This window comes from Cololabis saira, chromosome 9, assembly GCF_033807715.1.
Source record: "Cololabis saira isolate AMF1-May2022 chromosome 9, fColSai1.1, whole genome shotgun sequence".
Taxonomy (NCBI): domain Eukaryota; kingdom Metazoa; phylum Chordata; class Actinopteri; order Beloniformes; family Belonidae; genus Cololabis; species Cololabis saira.
In genome coordinates this window covers 10,240,198-10,261,764 of record NC_084595.1, presented here as the reverse complement: position 1 = coordinate 10,261,764, position 21,567 = coordinate 10,240,198, and the positions used below count along the sequence as shown (strand labels likewise).

Here is a 21,567-nt window from a genome sequence, read left to right as displayed (position 1 = left end):
ATCAACTTCTTTGTTTCTGGGTTCAGCTTCAGTTTTGTGTCTTCTGCCCGGGGGGGATAAGGTTTTGGACTTACACGCCGGTGTAAACTCCTCTTTTTCCCCCTTGTAAGATATCTAAAAGCTTATAGGTGTGGGCCATATGTCTCTGTTTCCGGAGAAAAGTCTGACAAACTGCTCTCCTTCTCTTTCCTGGAGAGGCTTTTGCAGCTTGTACCAGCAACAATGAATATTTTAGCCCAAGCACCTCTTCTTCGACTAGAGCACTTGGCAGGTTGTTGGTTTTCAGCAGCTTTTAGTCATCAGACTTGGAGATTGCCAGTACTTGTGATGGTAGCATTTTCTTTTTTTTTTCTTTTTTTTTTTTTTTTTTAAGCAATAATGAATTACTTGTCAGTGAATATCATGTTCTCTCACATTTGCTGGATGATCCACAGTTTTTTTATCCCCTTTGTGCAGCGTTTTATGTGTAATGGATGTGCTTCACTGGCGTCTGTGTTTTTCTGAGAGGAGAATGTTATGAGCACTTTATCGTAATTATGCAGACATTTTTACTTGTTTGTTTATATCTTTATTATGGATAGCCTCATATATATATAAATCAAGCCTTTGCGAATTTAATCTCAACATGAAAGTAGCAACATCAAGCGATAGTTTTTCTTTTTTTATTGGAGCTGTTAGTAATATTCTTATTACCGACTTATTGAATCAGAGCCGAAGTGACGAGGCTGCAAACGGCCGTCCTTTCCTCTCCCGCAGCGGCGACTTCTCCCTCTGCTCTTACTACCTCCATTAAGTGATGAGATGCAGAGACCTCTGAACCTATGTCCAAGGTTATCCTAAGATGTGTTGGCTCCGTGCCCGTTAATAGCACTCCTCCTCCCAAACAACCTTTCAGGAGGGCCGTCCTGTTGCCAGGTCCTGTCAGGCTGGAACAGCAAGCGAGTGGGTGGTGTAAGCTAAGCCTCTTACAACACACACTGTTAATGAGCTGCCTTTAGCTAACAGTAGGCTCCTGGAGGGAGGGGAGGGAGGGGAGGGGAGGGGGGTCTCTCTCGCTCTTTTTCACTCGTACTTACCGACTTGCTCCAGCATCTCTTCTTTTAGCACGCATGGACTTCAGGATTGTGCGCGCGTGCTCGTGTGCTCCATGACAGGTTGATCTATCGCAGCTCTGGCCCAGCGGGTGCCTGCAGACTCTTGTGTAAGACACAATCATGTGCTTGACTGGGTAAAGGACTACGGTTTCTTGGAACTGGGTCACATCAAAGTCAGTTAAAATATGACACAGAGTGACCCTAGAGAGGAGAGCTGGTGATGTCACCGATGTGACTGGCAATTCACCTATCACATTACCCACTCTTCTCTTCCGTCTTCCTCTGCTGCTCATCTCTCTGGCTGTTTATTTTTTTATTTGTATTTTTTTTCCGGGGATGTTTATGTCATCAAGTCACGCTGCTGCTGCTGGGAAAGTGAGACTGGATGTTACACTGTTGACACAACTATCAGCGTGTAGTACATATTTATTGAGTTATTTAGAGGTGCTGAGGTGCCACGGGGAGCCCTCGGTCTTGTACGTCGGGATCTTTGACAACAGATGGCTTAAATCACAGTTTTTACTGCCACACTGAGAATATTATGTTCACAAGGTTCCACAAGGATCGTCTGTGTTTTATTAATGCTCCTACCTGTCTCCCTGTGAACTCCAGGTCTTCTCCAGTATGGTAGGAATTGGTCCGCCATCGCCAAGATGGTGGGATCAAAAACCGTGTCGCAGTGCAAAAACTTCTACTTCAACTACAAGAAGAGGCAGAAACTGGATGAGATTCTGCAGCAGCATAAAATGAAATCAGTAAGCAAACCAATAGTTGTTATTGTTGTTGCGTTTTGTTATGTAATGCTGTTGAACTAAAGGCAAAAAGGCCAAAAAGCTACAAGATAGTTGTTGTTTTCTCTGGAGATCTCTGGGGGGCTGTTTTAGTTTTTTTAAATTAATTTTCCTGTGCTTGTTTTGACCCAGGAAAAGGAGCGAAAGGCCCGTCGCAGGGGCAAAGCTTTGCAGAATGAAGAGACCAGCGCTTCATATGCGGCGGAGGAGGAGGAGATGGAGGGATCAGGAGCCAGCTGCAACGAAGAGGAAGCCCCTGAAGATGGAGAGGGTACGCCATACCTTTATGTCCACACCTGTGGTCATCTGTTGGAGATTTCTTCTTTTTTTAAAACCATTTTTAAAAGCAATTACTGTATTACTGCACCTAAAAGCCTTTAATTTTCTCAAAAACGGCAGTGCGCCTTATATATGATCATTACGGTGATTTCTGTTACTGTAGTCAGGGGCATTGTGGGTAATGTAGTTGGTGTCGCCAAAGTAATGGCGCTAAAAACGTCAGGAATCGTCACAGACGTTCAGGACAACAGCAGCGAGCGACGCTGACTCGCATAATGGCGACTTTGACGAGACGGAGCAAAGCTGGTTTTTATTTTTTAATAAAGTTTGACATACGGTACTTTTCTTCTTGTTTTTTTTTTTTGCATTTGCTGTAGGATTCTGTAGCATTTCCTGTAGCGCAGCTCCATCAGGTAGATGCGTACGCAACCCCACCCACTATAGTACGGTATTTTACCATATATTTAGAGCGCCTTATAATGCGGTGCACCTTATATATGGAAAAAGTTTTAAAATATGTCATTCATTGAAGGTGGGCCTTATAATGCGGAAAATACTGTACTAAAAATGTGTTTGCCTAGCCTATCACAACTTAAAATGGGCCCTGTAACACATTAGAAACATGTTGACACAGTTCAACTGGAACGACATGTCCTCCCTGGCTAAAATGAAATGATTGATTTATCCCATCAGAGCTTATGGTAGGTTAAGAAATGTCCTTTGTGGTTTAAAGGCACTATCAGCTCATCCCAGCCAACACTGGGCCACATGCAGGTTTCACCCTAGGGTTCAGAAGTCTGTAACGAGGCAACCATCTACACACACACACTGGAAGCTAATTAAGAATCACCAATGAATCTTCTTGTTTTTTGACCAGCAGAGGAAAGCGAGGATTGTTGGAAAGAAAGAAAGGAGGGAGGAAAAATAGGACGAGCGTTCACGCTCAACTCAGGATTTTTTTTTCTCTTACCTTCATCCCCTTCGCAGTTTGGCTACACTTTGTTGAAACTTGTGGGGAAAATGAGAATAGTTTTGAAGACTTCAGACTAGGTGTCTGTAGGGTTTTATAGTATTGTACTCTGTGTACCGTTTTGTTGCAGGTGTTTGCTGCCTTCCCAGGGGATTTTACCCATCATTCCAGTCGGTTTTATGTTTCCCGTTGTTGTCAGATGAAACACGATTCGTCAAAAGACTGATGCACTAAAGAATTTGGCCGAGCAGATGGGGATCAGGGGGAAAAAAGATGAAATAAAAGAGAACATAACATGATTTATTCTATAAAAGTTAATCTGCGTCCTTCTTTGTCCCCATCTCTGCCAGTTGGAGCCAACAACAGCTCGGACACGGAGAGTCTGCCTCGCCGCACTCCTCCGAGGACAGCAAGGCCAAAGAGGAGGCCTCGAGCAAGACGAAGGTTTGCTCCAACCCCGGAGAGAAGGAGGAAGCCGGTCGGACATGGGCCAGGCGGACGATGAGAAGCCTCCAGTCAAGGAGGATTTAGACTCATCCATCAAGCAGGAGATAAAGACCGAGGCAGGGGAGGCCAACAAAGAGCAGCTGCAACTGGCAGCATCCAGCGATGGCATAGATAAAAACCTCCAACAGCAGAGATGGAAGAAGTAAAAAGCTCCGCTAAGAGCACCAAGAAAGAGCACGCGGCCAAAACGGGTTCGCACCGGGACAGTGACTCTAGTGCTACTTGCAGTGCTGATGAGGTGGAGGAGACGGACAATGCAGATAAGAATAGGTGAGAAATCCTTGGAAAGGATTTGTCCTAACGTTTTATCAGTGGTGGACAGTAATGGAGTACATTTACTTGAGTACTGTACTTAAGTACATATCCAGAGGATTTGTACTTTACTTGAGTATTAGATTTCTTTGGTACTTATTACTCTTACTTGAATACATTTCCAAGACAAATATTTTTACTTTTACTCGAGTAAATTTCTAGGAAGGCTGAAAAGTACTCGTTACTTTCAGGTCTGCTCTTTTTTCTTCTTCCCTAAAATCCTATTAGACACAAGCTGTTTTTGTCAAAGGAGGAGACCTATCACAGTGCACGCTCTCCACTGGGATGTACGTAAAGCGGAAATACGTCAAGCCTCCTCAAAACGATACCGCCAAAGTAGCTTGCGTTTGTCAAGACAGAGCCGCAACAATTAATTTAGAAAAAATATAGTAATTTACTGATGTGGAAAATAAGAAATTTACTCTTATTCTTACTCTTACGTTTACTTAGAGTAAATTTAAAAGCATTTACTTTTGGATACTTAAGTACCTTTAAAAGCAAGTACTTTTCTACTCTTACTCAAGTAATAATTTGACTGAGCTACTTTTACTTGTAACGGAGTAAATTTTGACCAGTAGTATTTGTACTCTTACTCAAGTACTGGGGTCGAGTACTCTGTCCACCTCTGCGTTTTATTTATTTATCTCAATGCCCAACCCCCCCCCCTCCAAAAAAAAAAAAAAAGAAAGAAGAGTTTCCTTTTTCCTGCGTCTTTCTGTTGTGAACGTCACTCGGCTGTGCTGAGTATTTGTGTCAAAGGGCTTCTGGTTTTTCAGTTTCTTGCTGGGTGTCCTACTTCTCTGGTCTACCACAGCAGGCGTTAGAAAACAAAGCAGTCAGGGTTTTCAACCGGTATAGTTGCCTAGCTACACTTTACAGCAGCACAGCCTATATTTGGCGAGCCACTCGCGTGTATACCACAGGTTGCTCTTTAACTGTCGACCAGGGGGATTTATTTGCACTTTATTCTAAATTATAATACATATATATTTACTGTACTTATATTTTGACTGTGCCTGTGAATGAGGCCAGAAGAAATGGGTGTCAAAGTGCGTGGGAGGAGTGATTAGTCCTGTTAGCATGGTATTTGTTCAATTTTTTTTTTCCATGACAGCAGACTGCATGTACTGGCAGAGCTGAGGGAAAAGTTGCCCTTTCTGCCAAAGCAAACAAAGGGAGGGAGGGAGGGAGGGAGTGTGTGTTTGAGTGAGTGTGTGCTCCTAATACTCTTGTGTGGCTCTGTGATTCAAAGTATGCCGTGTGCTCTCTGCAGATGTGTGATACATAGATGTGTTTTTTCTTTTTTAAGCATGTAATTATTTTCACCGCCTCTTGACTGTCAACAGACACCCTACCCACAAAGATGGCCACACCCACACAGCACGTATTTCTGCTTCCCCCACGTCATTCGGACACTTATTGGTGTAATAGGTTATATTTCCGTATTAAAATATGATTAGGCAAGAATTTTAAAGTATGATGACTAGTGTGCATACTCGACGTTTACAGCAATGATCAAAAATAAGAGCAGTGTGTTTGTTAAAGTGATAACTTCCCTTTTAATCACATAAGTACCATAACATAGCACTTAATAATAATAATAATAATACATTTTATTTATAGCGCACTTTATATTTGAATCAAATCTCAAAGTGCTACAATGAAAACAAGGAAAAAAAAACAGCAAAAATAAGATGGACTAAAATTGCAAGAAAAAAAGAAAGTTCGGACACTTATTGGTGTAATAGGTTATATTTCCGTATTAAAATATGATTAGGCAAGAATTTTAAAGTATGATGACTAGTGTGCATACTCGACGTTTACAGCAATGATCAAAAATAAGAGCAGCGTGTTTGTTAAAGTGATAACTTCCCTTTTAATCACATATAACATAGCACTTAATAATAATAATAATAATACATTTTATTTATAGCGCACTTTATATTTAAATCAATTCTCAAAGTGCTACAATAAAAACAAGTAAAAAAAAACAGCAAAAATAAGATGGACTAAAATTGCAAGAAAAAAAAGAAAGTTCGGACACTTATTGGTGTAATATGTTACATTTCCGTATTAAAATATGATTAGGCAAGTATTTTAAAGTATGATGACTAGTGTGCATACTCGACGTTTACAGCAATGATCAAAAATAAGAGCAGTGTGTTTGTTAAAGTGATAACTTCCCTTTTAATCACATAAGTACCATAACATAGCACTTAATAATAATAATAATAATAATAATACATTTTATTTATAGCGCACTTTATATTTGAATCAAATCTCAAAGTGCTACAATAAAAACAAGTTAAAAAAAACAGCAAAAATAAGATCGACTAAAATTGCAAGAAAAAAAAGAAAGTTCGGACACTTATTGGTGTAATATGTTACATTTCCGTATTAAAATATGATTAGGCAAGTATTTTAAAGTATGATGACTAGTGTGGATACGTTATCTCCCCGTTTACAGCAATGATCAAAAATGAGAGCAGTGTGTTTGTTAAAGTGATAACTTCCCTTTTAATCACATAAGTACCATAACATAGCACTTAATAATAATAATAATAATAATAATAATACATTTTATTTATAACGCACTTTCAAATCTCAAAGTGCTACAATAAAAACAAGTTAAAAAGTGCTACAATAAAAACAAGTTAAAAAAAAGCAGCAAAAATAAGATGGGCTAAAATTGCAAGAAAAAAAAGAAAGTCAGAACACGGTCACCTATGCACAGCTAAGAGATTAAAAATACATATTTCCTACTGAGGTTAGGCAAATGCCTTGGTGAACAAAAAAGCACAGAACTTCTTTGCAGCGTGTTGTAATTGTTTCATTTATTGCATGCTAGTCTGAAAGCCAGTGATCCTGCAGAGAGCGTGTGGTTCCCTGCAGCAGAGGGTGTGAAAGCAGCTCACGCCATGCACACAGCTAGTAAATGTGAGAAGGTTTTTGTTGCTTGAGCCGGACCGTCTCATGTACCCCAGCAGCTCTGGTGCTGCCGGGGTACATGATTCTTGACATATTAAGAACTGGTTTGCTTTTTCAGATTCACTGAGCCACGCTATTACAAATCTCCCGGCGTGGTTTGAACATCCCTGTCGGGAATTCCCGGTTGCTCACCGTGCACAAAAGGCACAGATAAGTGTAGGAGCGGGATAACGCTTGTCAATGCTAACCGCTGCCACACACAGGATTTATACCCGCTAACAATCCTTACAGATACGGGTGCAAACAGAATTTTACTTAAATACAATTGACTTCCATGTTGAAGCAGTTTTTACATAAAGAGACCGCTTTAATGTCACAGTTAGAATATTTTAGTTAGCCTGCTTTGCATCTTGTTGTACAGTCAAATTTGTTTTGGACTTTGGTCGGCAACCATAGTGCACGGAGACAATAACGCTTCTTTATAGGCCGCTGCTCCTTAAATTTGCAGACGGTTCGTTGTAAATTCCTCTTCATTAGCTTCTCCTCTCCCTGCTCAACGCAGGCATGTCCTAATTTAGTTTAGTTTAGTTTATTTAGCACATACAATAAAAAATAACATCACACAAATAAGTGCAGTTAAAAGAAACTGTGCAGGGAGGAGCGAGCAAGCCAGTAGGCTTATGAGGAGCCCCCACCTAATAACATTTAACAATATAGTTATGAGAATACAAAATCATAAAATAAAAATACATAATATGATCATGAAAATATGAATATTATGCTGAACAAATGGCAACACAGAATATGAAGTACAAAAGAAACATTAACAGTGGGAAAAGCAAGAGCTTTCTTGGCTACATTGTTGAATGTAGAATGTTCTCTTGAGCGACTTTTGAAAATGGATAGGGACGTACAATTGTTTGCAATATGGTACCAACTATTCCAGACTTTGACACCTCTAAACCTAAACAGAAATTGGCTTCTAGATTCCAGACATTTAGGCGGATGTAGGGCTAGGGCCTGCCGTGTTGAGTAGGAATGAAATTGAGAGTTTGTAGCGAAGTATGACCTAAAGTGCTCAGGAACATTTCCTTCTAGTTTGGTTTAGTTTTAGTTTATTTATTTAGCAATATAAGACAAATATGAACAAAAAATTAAAAACAATGAAATAACATGCAAGGAAAGGAAGAAGCCTGGTGGCTTATATAGAATCCTTTCCATATATGAATAAAAAACAAAACAAAGCTACACAAGGGAGAGTAAAAAAAAACACAAGAAAATGTAACTCAGATCAAATAATGAACATTACAAACATGAAACAATAAGAAAGTTCTTTAAATGTTCTGAGGAAAATATCTTGTAAAGAAAAATGCATATTTGGTAACTGTTGATGTCATAAATAGCAAGGATCTATAGATTTTTAAATAAAGGAGCAGCAGTAGCATCCCAGACAGATCGAGATGCAAGTCTTACAAACGATTCTTGAGAATTAAGATTTTACGGAGAGTAGTTGTAAACTACAATATTATTAGTTGTAAATGTACTCCCCCAAACTGTCGCAGCAGAGCTTTGACCGGAGTTTGCACCAGAGCTTTCTTTGCAGTTGGTTGTTGAAGAACGAAGAATTGGTTCTAAGACGGAGCGCCGTCTCTGAACCAGAGCTGGAACCACTTGGGTGGAAAGGTCGCCATAATGTATCACACATGTAGTCGTCGCTCTGATGTAACCTCGTGCACCGAATAAGTAAACAATTCCCAACAGATAGTTTCCCCCGGCGGTCGTGGGGATCAACTCCCACGTCCCGACTGTGAGTTCCTGGTTACGGTTACGGTTCCCGACGGGGACTGGTACGTTGGTTGTCGTGGGGCTTTATAAACACTAAATTCTGTGAATCCTGGAAGGAAGGAAGGAAGGAAGGAAGGAAGGAAGGAAGGAAGGAAGGAAGGAAGGAAGGAAGGAAGGAAGGAAGGAAGGAAGGAAGGAAGGAAGGAAGGAAGGAAGGAAGGAAGGAAGGAAGGAAGGAAGGAAGGAAGGAAGGAAGGAAGGAAGGAAGGAAGGAAGGAAGGAAGGAAGGAAGGAAGGAAGGAAGGAAGGAAGGAAGGAAGGAAGGAAGGAAGGAAGGAAGGAAGGAAGGAAGGAAGGAAGGAAGGAAGGAAGGAAGGAAGGAAGGAAGGAAGGAAGGAAGGAAGGAAGGAAGGAAGGGAGGGAGGGAGGGAGGGAGGGAGGGAGGGAGGGAGGGAGGGAGGGAGGGAGGAAGGGAGGAAGGAAGGAAGGAAGAATAAAAGAAGGAAGGAAGGAAGAATGAAAAGAAGGAAAGAAAGAGAAAGGAAGGAAGAATAAAAGAAGGAATAAAAGAAGGAAGGAAGGAAGAATAAAAGAAGGAAGGAAGGAAGAATAAAAGAAGGAAGGAAGGAAGAATAAAAGAAGGAAGGAAGGAAGAATAAAAGAAGGAAGGAAGGAAGAATGAAAAGAAGGAAAGAAGGAAGCAAGAATGAAAAGAAGGAAAGAAGGAAGCAAGAATGAAAAGAAGGAAAGAAGGAAGCAAGAATGAAAAGAAGGAAAGAAAGAAGGAAGGAAGGGAAAAAAGAAGGAAGGGAGGGAGAAAATAAGGAAGGAAAGATGAAGGGAGGAAGGGAGAAAGGAAGGAAGGAAGGGAAAAAAGAAGGAAGGGAGGGAGAAAAGAGGAAGGGAAGAAGGAAAGAGAGAGCAGGAGGAAAGAAGGAAGGAAGGGAAAAAAGAAGGAAGGAAGGAGAATTGGGTCATTTTGACCCGAAGACAGTACAAGGGTTAAAGCAAACAGCGCTTGTTAGTTTATGGCCATTTCAAATTATGATATACGTCAGCAACTTGCAAACACGATAAACAGGAAATGTTGGACCGTCTGTCAGCCTCCTCTTCACTTCCACAAACACTTTTTTATGTGTGTGTGTGTGTGTTTGTAGGATGACTTCTCCACGGCCGAGCCTGCTGAACTACACTCACGATGGAGTCATATCATCCCCGCTGCAGAAGCCCATGGACCTGAAACAGCTCAAACAGAGAGCGGCTGCTATACCACCCATCGTGAGTGTCACAGATGTCTCCTCGTATGTGTTAGCGGGTGTCTGCTTCCTCGCATATTAGACAACAGCCAGATTAATAACATCACAGACTCTCCAGCCCTGGAACACGTATCTGACACGTGCAGTGTTTGGTAACTAAAAACAGCCCCCTCAGACGGGGACACACACGTCGGTGCTCCTTGGCAGTGGTATCAGTCCAACCCCATCTCTCTTCTTACAGAGATAACGGTATATCAGGTGCAACTGTGAAAACATATTTGTTTAAGATAAGGCAGCCAGTGGGACGATGAAGGGATAGATTTCTTATGAGATGCCGGGCTTGAGTGGAACTGTAGCCTACCGAGGATTAAGAGATGCACCTTTGCTATCATGTCAATCAGGTGGTGTACGTGGCCAACCATATGTCAGTTAGGGATGGGCGGTATGGACTAAATTTATCACGATAATTTCTGGCATTTATCCCGATAACGATAAAAATGGCATAATGTTAACGATAAACAAAATACCAATTCAACTCCACCTTTGTAACAATAAATCTATCACCACATTCAGTCTTTGGAGCCCCCAAATCACTGCTCTAAAAGATACTAAATGCTACTAAACTACACCAATTAAATTGAATTGATGACTCAAGCTCCTCGCTCTCAGATCCGTCTTCCGCCATGTTTCTTTCTTTCTTTCTTTCTTTCTTTCTTTCTTTCTTTCTTTCTTTCTTTCTTTCTTTCTTTCTTTCTTTCTTTCTTTCTTTCTTTCTTTCTTTCTTTCTTTCTTTCTTTCTTTCTGGCTCTTTCTTTCTTTCTTTCTTTCTTTCTTTCTTTCTTTCTTTCTTTCTCATATCTTTCTTTCTTTCTTTCTTTCTCATATCTTTCTTTCTTTCTTTCTTTCTCAGATCTTTCTTTCTTTCTTTCTCATATAGATCTTTCTTTCTTTCTTTCTTTCTCATATATATCTTTCTTTCTTTCTTTCTTTCTCATATCTTTCTTTCTTTCTTTCTTTCTCATATCTTTCTTTCTTTCTCATATCTTTCTTTCTTTCTTTCTCATATCTTTCTTTCTTTCTTTCTTTCTCATATCTTTCTTTCTTTCTCATATCTTTCTTTCTTTCTTTCTCATATCTTTCTTTCTTTCTTTCTTTCTTTCTCATATCTTTCTTTCTTTCTTTCTGGCTCATTTCCTTCCTTCCTTCCTTCCTTCCTTCCTTCCTTCCTTCCTTCCTTCCTTCCTTCCTTCCTTCCTTCCTTCATTCCTTCCTTCACGTATGCTGTGCATGGATTTAAGTTAACGCAGAACCATAAATCAGATTTACACAAAAACGTCATCAACGGGAATTTATCGTTTTTACCATGAGATGACAAATTCTTACCGTGGGGAGTTTTTTTGACGGTATATGAACGTGAACGGTAAAATATCGCCCATTACTAATGCCAGTGCCAGCTAAGGCTGTGAATGTACTGTGGTGCGCGCGGCATGTTTATAACGCTCTTCTTTGGTTTCTGTCCCGCTCAGACACCGGAGGCCTGCATGCAGGGCAGTCAGCGGAGTGGGAGGCAGGTGCTGCCCCCCCACGCCCTGGCTCTGTACCAGCAACAGATCACCATGGCGCATGGTGAGTCGTCTCAGGAGGTCAAACAGCAGCAGCCGTCTGGCCAGCCAGGCAAACAGCCGCCTTATATCCCTCAGGGAGACCGAGACCGCGAGGCTCTCCACAGCAGCAGCCCTCGGCTTCGCCCTTGTACCCCAAACACCAGCGAAAAGGATGGTACGGAACTACCTACCTAACTCATGGCACAGAAATGGCCGTCAGTGGCTTCCTCACTCGTTAGTTACCAAAGTGTCAAATACTGGATCTCCTTTTATCTCTCTTTCCCCATTAATTATTTGTGTGCATGTTTACTTGTGTCACGATACTACACAGTTTTCATCTGTACACCCCGGTAAGCTGATGGCTCCATAAATGAGTTTATGATGCGAGATAGAATCATTAATGGGTGATTAGAAAGTCTCTTTGAACATGCAGGTGTAAGGGCTTTTCATCCAGTTTTATCCGGTGGATCTCAGACGTTGAGCCTGTTGAAGTTTGTGTTTCTGGGACACCAGTGAAGAGGGAACTGATAAATGATCCGGTGCTGCTTCTGACCCAGAAGGGAATGCAGCAAAGTTCAATATAAGCTTGTTTAAAATGGGTTTTTTTCACCGTCCAGACAAAGAGTGGACTTTTTAACCAACTTGGCACAACAGCTGGGAAGGTGTTTGAATTACAGCAGCTTTAATAGTCTTTGTTTTAAGAAAATGAAAATACGTGCAAGTCTCGTGATATTGTTACAGGGGCATATTTAGACCCATTAAAACTGCTGTTCATAGTGTTTTCATGAGGTGATAGTAGCTTAAACTTAACATGTAATTTCCTAAGTTAAATTTGGTACAGAATTTAAGACTAAATAATGATTCAGATCTACAAAGCAAATGTCGGTTGAAGTTAGGGGTGTAACAATATATCGTGCCACGAAATTTCGCGATACAAAAACGTCACAATACGTGTCGTGGAGGTGACAAAGTGTATCGCGATATTAGGTTATTAATATTAATCTATTGTGTTGACTAGTAACGCGCATCCGACCGCACCTCGACCCGCGGACCAAAATCTTACTCCGCTCAGAAAAAAATTGTCCCGTTTTGCGGTCCCGTATTGAGCTTTTACTTATGTAAGGCTGGTGTACAGTTAAGCCTTACCTTATTAAATTAAACCTTTTTAGTAGGATAACAAGGGGACAACTTCTTCTGAGTTCGAGAGTACTTTAATGTCCGCTCAACAGTGTAGGATTTTAAAACATCAACACAGCACATAGTGCCGTACTGTGGCGTATCACTCCGCCCAATCTAAAACAGACTAATCACTACAGATAAACTGACTAGTGTCATTATAGTCCCTGATTTACATCAGAATATAAAGAATATATTTATAAAATAATGAACCCTGAATTACCAAAATAACCTTCTTAACAAAAATAAATCTCCTCTTACACTTATAAGGTGAGCATGAATCAATCTTTTTTATGATGTAAAATTGTATGTATTTATTTACTTTTATTTATTTATTTAATTTTAGTTGTTACATTTCTGGAAAAGAAAAAAGTCAAATCATACATGAGAGAAACTATTCAGTTTGTGCCAAAATATTTGTACTTGTATGAAACTGAAGATGCATAATGCAAACCTGACATTTACTTTTAGTTCAGTTTGTGGAAAATGGTTGGCCTGGCTTTCTCTTTAAAACTTAAACAGTTATAAAGCATTACAAACTGTAACAATAGGCCAAACGCACAGTATTGTTTTGTATTTTGTGTCTTTCAAATAAAAGACAATTTTTTCGTCATATGTTCCTCATGCAAGGTTGTTAAAAAAATACTGCTATAATATCGTATCATATCGTTATCGTGACCTCAATATCGTGTATCGTACCGTATCGTGAAATTAGTGTATCGTTACACCCCTAGTTGAAGTGCTTTAATAATCGTTGGGATGTCTTGGGCCAGAAACACCAGCATGCCCTCTGTGTTACTGGAAGAAAGGATATTTTAGGAGGAAGTCACACCTATTGTGTAGGAGAATTTAATGCCTGAACTCTGCCATTCACAAAATGAGACAGAATTTCTGTCAAAGTCATTGTTTAGTCTCACTGACTCCGTTTTTTTTTTAATGGCTGGAGGCAAAATTGAAATAAGGATTAATATTTGATGAATTGCACGGCCCTACTATAGACAACAGATTTTGTGTACGTTTGTGGCAGTTAAGCAGCGTTTTAGGAGGGACATGATGGGCTGTATCTCTTCATTATGATGACACTGACAAAAGACTCAGGAAACGATGGACTGGATTGATGAGTAAAGGGGAACTTTGTACACATAATTAAAGTTTAAGCTGTGGCTGCACCAAGCTTTGTTGAACCAGCGGAAGCTCAGCTAATTTCCATATTCATGTGTGCCGACGTTGCAGAAAAATCCCGATCTTTCTCTCCACATGGTGAAGCCAAGAAGCAGGTAGTGGGCCCGGATGACCTGCGGACCTCAAGCCTGGGCCGCTCGGTTCTCTCTCCGTACCCCATGTCCCCACGAGACATGACCAAGATCAGCCATGACCAGCATCTGCTCCACTTCAGCAGTAAGTCGTCTTCCCTCCGTCATCCCGTCACCAAGATATTTAGGAGCATCATATATTCATGTGCAGCTGTGCATCAGCCTATTTTTCTATTTATTTAAAGGAGACCTATTATGGCATCTAATACCAGTTTAAACAGGCCTTGAATGTCTTAAAAACAAGCTTTTGATTGTTTTTGCTAAATAAATTAGAAATTCAGCCTCTAAGCCATGTCTTTACCTTCCCAGTCTCTAACCTCATTATCTATGTGGGATTCTGAGGCTCTATTCTATGTTAATGAGGCTCTGTGCTGATTGGCTGCCTGAATGACACGTAGAAAATGGCGTAAGCTCCGGCTGGCGGAGTTAGTTGTTGTTCCCATATATACGTAGACACCGCATCGAGTGGTTTTGCCCGCTGCTGCGAACCATTTTTCAGGCAATAAAATAACATTTGAACCATTTTTCTGACAATAAAATAATTGAAAAAAATCTGAAAAATAGTTAAAATATGTTATTTTGTTACTTGAAAATTTTTAAATATGTTTTGTTGATGAGAAAATATGTTTCTCTATTTTTCTTATTTTTGTGAGGGGGGATATATATTGTTTTTCGGCACTACCTTGTTCTCTATAGCTGATATAACATGAATTACTCCTATGTGGGATCAATAAAGTTCTTATTTTTGCCATCTGAGAAAATTAAATATATTATATTTGGTGCCTAACTGTTTCCCAAGTATATTAGTGCATGTGTGAATGAATAAATGAGACGTAAAACGTACATTTCTTTGTAGAAAGGTGCTTTATGAAAATAAGTAAATTTACTTGTATTAGTTTACAGCACAGTCTTGAACATCCAATATGGCGGCGACGTTGACGTACGGCTCAGCACTCGATGGGGCATCTACGTTTATATGTCTATGGTTGTTCCGGCCAGAGTTAGTTGTGGGCGTGGTTTCACGCATCGCTCCCATCGTTATGTAACGAAAGGGAGCAGAATCTTATTGGCTCGTAGATCCACATCACACTGGACGGCTCATCCGGGCGGCTGTACAGACACTGCAGAATTTGGTTGCTTTCCTCCTTCTCTGAGTTGGCAGGCTGAGGGGAGATCACTTTATATATGTTAAAGCAAGAAAAAACATGTTTTTCATAATACGTCCCCTTTAAATAAAATCTGTTCCGGCGGCAGAAGTACGCTTTGATGTTAAAGTGTTCATAAAAGTCCTTTCTCCTCCTCAATGTCTGTTTTGTAGCGTTCACACAAGCAGGCCACCCCTCGCTCTCCGGCCTGCCCCAGGACAGCGTGAGGTTAGCTGCAGTGAGACCCCTCACGATGCCGGAGCCCCCACCTCTTATTTCCTCCTCCAAGCCAGGAGGTTCCATCACACAGGTATATGGACACACCCACCCACATATATGACATATATATTGGTTTATTTAACAAAAATGACCCAATACATGTTTGTTTTCTTCCTCAGGGTACCCCAGTACAGTTGCACAGTCCAGCTCATGGCTTGGACCATACAAAGATGCCTCCTACACTGATGGGTTTGCCTTGGATAGAGAAGAAAGCGGGTGAGTAACTTTAGCTGACTAGAGATCTGACTTAATCTGGTGCTGCTGGTACACAGACGTTTCATAACCTCCTCTGCGTGGCTTGCTTTGTTCCACGCTGCCGTACCGTGTGCCGTACAGCAGGTACTTTCCCAGTGGTCAAGCAGGAACAGCTGTCGCCTCGCAGCTCATCCTCCCAAGCTGATAGCCTGATGACCCAGGGGGGGCCTCATGACGCTGCTTCAGGACGTGGTGGGTGCCACATCTTCTCACCTCATTCTCCCCTCTTTGTTTTCAAAAAAAGATTAAAAAACAAACTCATAGCTGAAATGTAAACAGCTGCTGACCCAGTACCATCAACGTCTGTGTGTAGCTTGTGTGTCTGTCTCTACATGTACATACAAGTACACTGTACAGGACTGTCTCGGAAAATTATAATATTGTGATAAAGTTCTTTATTTTCTGTAATGCAAAAATGTCATACATTCTGGATTCATTACAAATCAACTGAAATATTGCAAGCCTTTTATTATTTTAATATTGCTGATCATGGCTAAAGAAAATAAAAAATTTTGAATATTCTGGGAATCTTAATCTTAAACTGTAAGCCGTAATCAGCAATATTAAAATAATAAAAGGCTTGCAATATTTCAGTTGATTTGTAATGAATCCAGAATGTATGACCTTTTTTGTTTTTTTTAATTGCATTACAGAAAATAAAGAACTTTATCACAATATTCTAATTTTCTGAGACAGTCCTGTATATACTAGATATCCAGATGCTCTTTGTTTTGGTTTATGCTACAGTCTGCTCCTTTTTATCATATTTTTTTACGATGTCTATTTTAACTATTATTTAATTATCTTGTGTTTTTTTTTTCACTCTATAAGCCCTCTCCGGTTTTTGACATCTCCAGCACATTTTCTTTTATGTTATTGTTTTGTTTTTTTTTAATTTCTTTTTCATTTTCTCTAAACGCATTCCATTGTATTTTTTCTTCTTTCAAAAATGTGCAAAATAAATGAATTAAAATCAAATTTCCTCATACCCCTGTTTCCTGCTGAAGCTGGGCTTATTTCGTTACTCCTTATCCTGCGTAGGGGATTAAACGTTTGGCCAAACCTTCTCTAAACTGATTTCTGATTAAGACAAAAAAGTGCTTGAGTGACTCAAGAAAGACTTGGATTTGAGATGAAAATGTGTTGGGGTTTAGTCCTGGATGTGCTTGACTTTACTCTGATAGCATCTTTACTTCACTTCTCCGTCTTCATAGGTTCCATCCCAGCCGTCCAGGGAGGGAGCATCACCAAGGGCATCCCGGGGACCAGAATGCATCCAGAGTCAGCAATCTCCTACCGAGGGGGCTCCATCACTCAGGTACGGCTCCGTTACTCCGGCTGCTGCATCTCAGCTGGAGACTAGTCATCATCGGTCATTTTTGAAGAGCGGCTGTTAAATTCCCAGAACCTCTTCATGCGTCTTTGAGCCAGGGACTTCTCTCTAAGATATTCTCTTTGTGCGATCCGTGCTCCTCTGTTGGCACTTCTCCGTAGGATGGGGCAATCGTTAAGGTTACGTGTCATGAATATTCTGCTGACTGAGTTCATGTAGGGCATTACGACAGACTAATGCAAAGGGTTCTCTTCCCCTTTTATCCTGAGAACCTTTTAGCAACCTCTGAAGTTCATTTAGATAACCTGTTTAACCTCATTATGCATGTTTAGGGGGGACTTGCTGTTATGCTTTAGATTATTTTGAGCCTCGTGTGTTTCCCACTCTCTGTGGTGTTTCCTCAAATTACAATCAAAGCGGGGATTTCTTAGGTTAATGCCACTTCCCTGAAATGGATTAACTCCATTGTTATGGTGAACTGAAACTGAAGCTGTCAACTGTGTTAAACGTTCATCGTATGTCCGGGAAACGTTAGTTCTGCTAATGCTGACGTAATCTCGTGGACACGTACTCGAAGTCGCTGCGCTCAAATGTGGCCGCCTTTTGTGTGTCTGAGCTTTGTACAAGCAATGAAAATGACTGAGTTGGGGAGAGGTTATGACAGCGAGCGCTGGATTTGGGAGATGCAGGGACACGACAGCCGCTCTAAATGGCCCTGTTGCTCCGGCAACAGGTACACGGTGTTCCGCATCTGTTCCTGCTTTTATTTTTCCATGTACTCTAGATGCTGGATAAACCCAGTCACCGATATCCCCGCCAGTGTAGCGGCGGCCGATATCTGCTGGAAGATAGCAGCAGAGATGAAGATGAGTCAGTGATATAACGCAGGCTGTCGTGTTATTTACCTAGTAATCACATGGATTTATAGGGATGATGGGTTTTTTGTGGAAGAGTAGGTGATACTGCTTTTGCAATTGCCGTCTGATCTTGTAAACAACACCCCCCTCACACGCACGCAGGCACACACACACACGCCCCCTTAGGTAAACACTTCTTGGAAAAGCTGCAGCCAACAGATTAGATATGTGCTCTAAGCCACAACCGCGTCTCCGGTTCAGCCGTCCACTTGTTCTCCTTTCTGGACCAATTAGTCTCAGAGTTGTTCGTATGTGGCGTGGAAGTGAGATGATTTAAGGTTTAAACGGAGCTGCTGCAGCCATCTCCCGCTTTGATTTATTCTCAGTACTTTTTATCACTTAACTGGATTTTTGTCACACGTCAGCATTGTAAATACACTACAGCTTGTGTTTTTTTTTTGTTTTTTTAAATTGGCATCATTACTGCCTTTCGTTGGTGATATTACTCAGTGATATTTACTCTCAGTGACATTTCTCTTTACTTTTTTGGATATAAAACAGTCTCATTTTTGATCACCAGTTTCACAGTCTGTGATTTCTCTCCAACTGAGCCGTCTTCCTGCCAGAAGTGCAGTAATTATGCTCTTGGGCCATATGGCCGTGGTTTTGATGAGTTGACACGGGTGTAATTAGCTGTCAGTGCAGACTTTAGTTAAAAGGCCCTTTAGGCAGGTGCTAAAGTTTCCAGAAATTTCAATTAGAAGGTGGTTTTCTGACGAGAAGGGTTTTGGCTGTCATTTTCAAAGAGAACGGCGTCCAGTTTGGCAGCTATATGGCTTGTTTTTAATAGATTGTGATAGTAGCCGAGGTGATGCCTTGCACATCTGTTCTGTGTGACTTTTCCCCTCGTGTGGCTGCTGCTGTTCACCGGGCTGATAATGTCTCATTTCTTCTCTGGTGGCGTCAGGGGACACCGGCTGATGTGCTGTACAAGGGAACCATAACACGTTTAATCACGGAGGACAGTTCCAGCCGGGCCGAGAGGGAGCGGGACGAGGCTCTGTCTAAGGGGCACGTGGTCTACGAGGGGATCAGCGGCCACATCCTCACATACGACCGTGAGTACAGATGCAGAAACACAGGATGAAGGCTGGCTTCCAGCAGCACAATATCACCTGTTGAACCATCCACACAGATGATTAGATCTTTGTTTTTAACCGGGTTCATACATTTTGAAAAAACCTGGAAAAGTCATGGAATTTGAAAATGTAATTTTCAAGGCCTGGAAAAGTTTTGGAAACTTAAGTTCACCCCAAAAGTTTTGGAAGAGTCATGGAATTTATTTTTCTCACTTAATGATAACATTTAGTAATAACAGCCTTAAGGCAGATTTAAAATTGATCAATAAATATTTTGTATAGAAAAGTCTTGCGCATTCTCACGTTCTCATCTTGCGCATCATGCAGATTGGTTATTATTACAGTTATTATAGTTATATTAGATTACTATACAACAGGGCTATTCAATCGGCGGCCCGCGGGCCACATGCGGCCAGCCAGGAGCTTTTATGTGGCCCCTGGTCATATTTCAAAAAAGGGGGTGTTTGTTGAAAAAAAAAAAATATTTTTTATTTTTTTTATTTTTTTAATAATATTTTTATAACTGGCTACTGGACTAAAATGGTTGTGCTCAATGCTTAATATAATATTCAAATAAGGAAATCTTGGTGGAAAGTGGTGCTTTGTCATTATGGCGTGTTTTATTAAAAGTAGGTCAATATCAACTTCATTAAGTTTGCACAATGCATGGTTTCAAAATGAACTTGCATTCAAAATAATATTTCTTTATCTGAATATTATATTTAACATTCACAATTACTAAATCTGGAGACAATTAATACATAATTCATATGTAAACTAGATATATTCAAATGTATAATACAAATGTATTATATTTACATAAGTCTTCGTCTTTGAGTGCAAAATACATTTTGAAAACCCCCACATTTTCAAATTGTGTGGCCCTCTCCATACAGTCCTTTTGCAGATGTGGCCCCCGGCCGAATCTAGTTGAATACCCCTGCTATACAACATATACTACAACATAGTGCTGGTATATCAGTTTTAGTTTAAACAAATGTTTATTTTGTATAAAACCATAATTGTCATTAGATCTCCACTGTATTGACTTTTTACATAGTTTTATTACTATATTTCATTCATACATTGATGTTTTAGAGGTCATGTATAGTCATGGAAACCTGCTGCCAAGTCATGGGAAAGTCATGGAAATGTGTTTGTTAAAATGTGTATGAACCCTGTTTTAAGCAACATATTTGTTATTGGTAGGCCCACCATCTCAGACCCCTAAAGAGGAGGTGAGAGGGCTGGGGCAGGCTGGAGAAATGCTGGGCTTGAAGCGTCCGTATGATGTGATGGAGGGAAGCAGAGGGCTGCCTTTGAGAGACTCTCTGTCTGCCGCCACCTGTGAAGGTAAGACCACTCCCAACCCAATATAGTGTATGTTTGTCCTTCAGTCGCTTCATTTGTGAATTTATAACCATTTTATTTTGTAAGGTGTTCAGCACATTACAAACAGGTTGGGAAAGCTCGGAAGGCCTTGTGTCATGCTGCCATTCCTTCTACCAAAGCTTAAAGAAACCAGTTCTGGCCTTTTTAAAATACCAATTAATAAAGATTTCCACATCCGATTCTGTCCCACTCGTCCTTCAAGCATGTTTGTGGGGGTTGCTGTCCTGCCCACTTCCCCCTCGGTTAGTTCATCTGTTGTCCACATGTTTGGTGACGAGCCCGGTAGGATCCACTGGATTGGCAAACTACCATCCCATCCCACCCAGCTAGCGGCGTTAGTAAACCACTTTCACCGTCAACTACCAGTTTATAAAAGAAGACAATGGTGAAGAAGGAGATAAAAGTAACTGGGATGGAAACATCGGCGTTAAAGGAGCTGAGACGGTTACTGCATTGGAGGTGACGAATGAGAAGAGAGGCCTCGGAGCTTGAAGGGGGTATCAGGACGACTGAACGTTGTCATCGTCGTCTCCTGCCCAAAGCACTGAGTCGACACCATCCAGCACCAGCGTTTTTGGGTGGAGCATGTTCTGTAAAACTACCCCAGACCCTAATGGATAACTGCCTGAAGTTTCTCCAAACTGTCTGCTTTCACGCAGCCATTACCCAAGTGTGGATGACCTTTGCTAAGGACATCCAGCTCGATATTCCATACGTACTCCATAAAACAAGACTCATCACTGGAAAAAACAACAATTTTCACCTGTTTCAAGTAGATTTTCACTTGAAATAAGTAGAAAAATCTACCAGTGGAACAAGATTTTTTTGCTTGTAATAAGAAGATAAATCTTGTCCCACTGGCAGATTTTTCTACTTATTTCAGGTGAAAATTTACTTGAAACAGGTGAAAATTGTCAAATAATTTATTTTTCTGGTGTTATTTTTCTGGTGATGACTCTAAATGTTGAAATAGCAGTAAAACCACATTCATTGATGAAATGACATAAGGGATGGAAAGAGGGGATGGCAGTTTTACAGGGGGATGATTTGGACCGTTTTTATTTCAACTCAACTCCAGTACTGCGTACAACCCCAAGTCGCAGCCCAATTTTGGACTGGAGTCTTTAAAAAAATAAAATATATAAAATATAT

The 21,567-nt window shown here is 40.7% G+C and overlaps 1 protein-coding gene across 1 annotated transcript in view; it reads left to right on the top strand.

Annotated features, from left to right (window-relative positions):
- ncor2 (nuclear receptor corepressor 2) overlaps positions 1 to 21,567 on the top strand; it is a 154,509-nt gene that overhangs the window by 103,061 nt on the left and 29,881 nt on the right. The window contains 15 exon segments of the mRNA XM_061730433.1: positions 1,707 to 1,849; positions 2,018 to 2,156; positions 3,485 to 3,520; positions 3,523 to 3,609; positions 3,612 to 3,752; positions 3,755 to 3,911; positions 9,824 to 9,944; positions 11,449 to 11,701; positions 13,936 to 14,100; positions 15,334 to 15,470; positions 15,559 to 15,655; positions 15,776 to 15,886; positions 16,909 to 17,012; positions 18,852 to 19,002; positions 20,233 to 20,376. Coding sequence (XP_061586417.1) covers positions 1,707 to 1,849; positions 2,018 to 2,156; positions 3,485 to 3,520; positions 3,523 to 3,609; positions 3,612 to 3,752; positions 3,755 to 3,911; positions 9,824 to 9,944; positions 11,449 to 11,701; positions 13,936 to 14,100; positions 15,334 to 15,470; positions 15,559 to 15,655; positions 15,776 to 15,886; positions 16,909 to 17,012; positions 18,852 to 19,002; positions 20,233 to 20,376 — 1,986 coding nt within the window.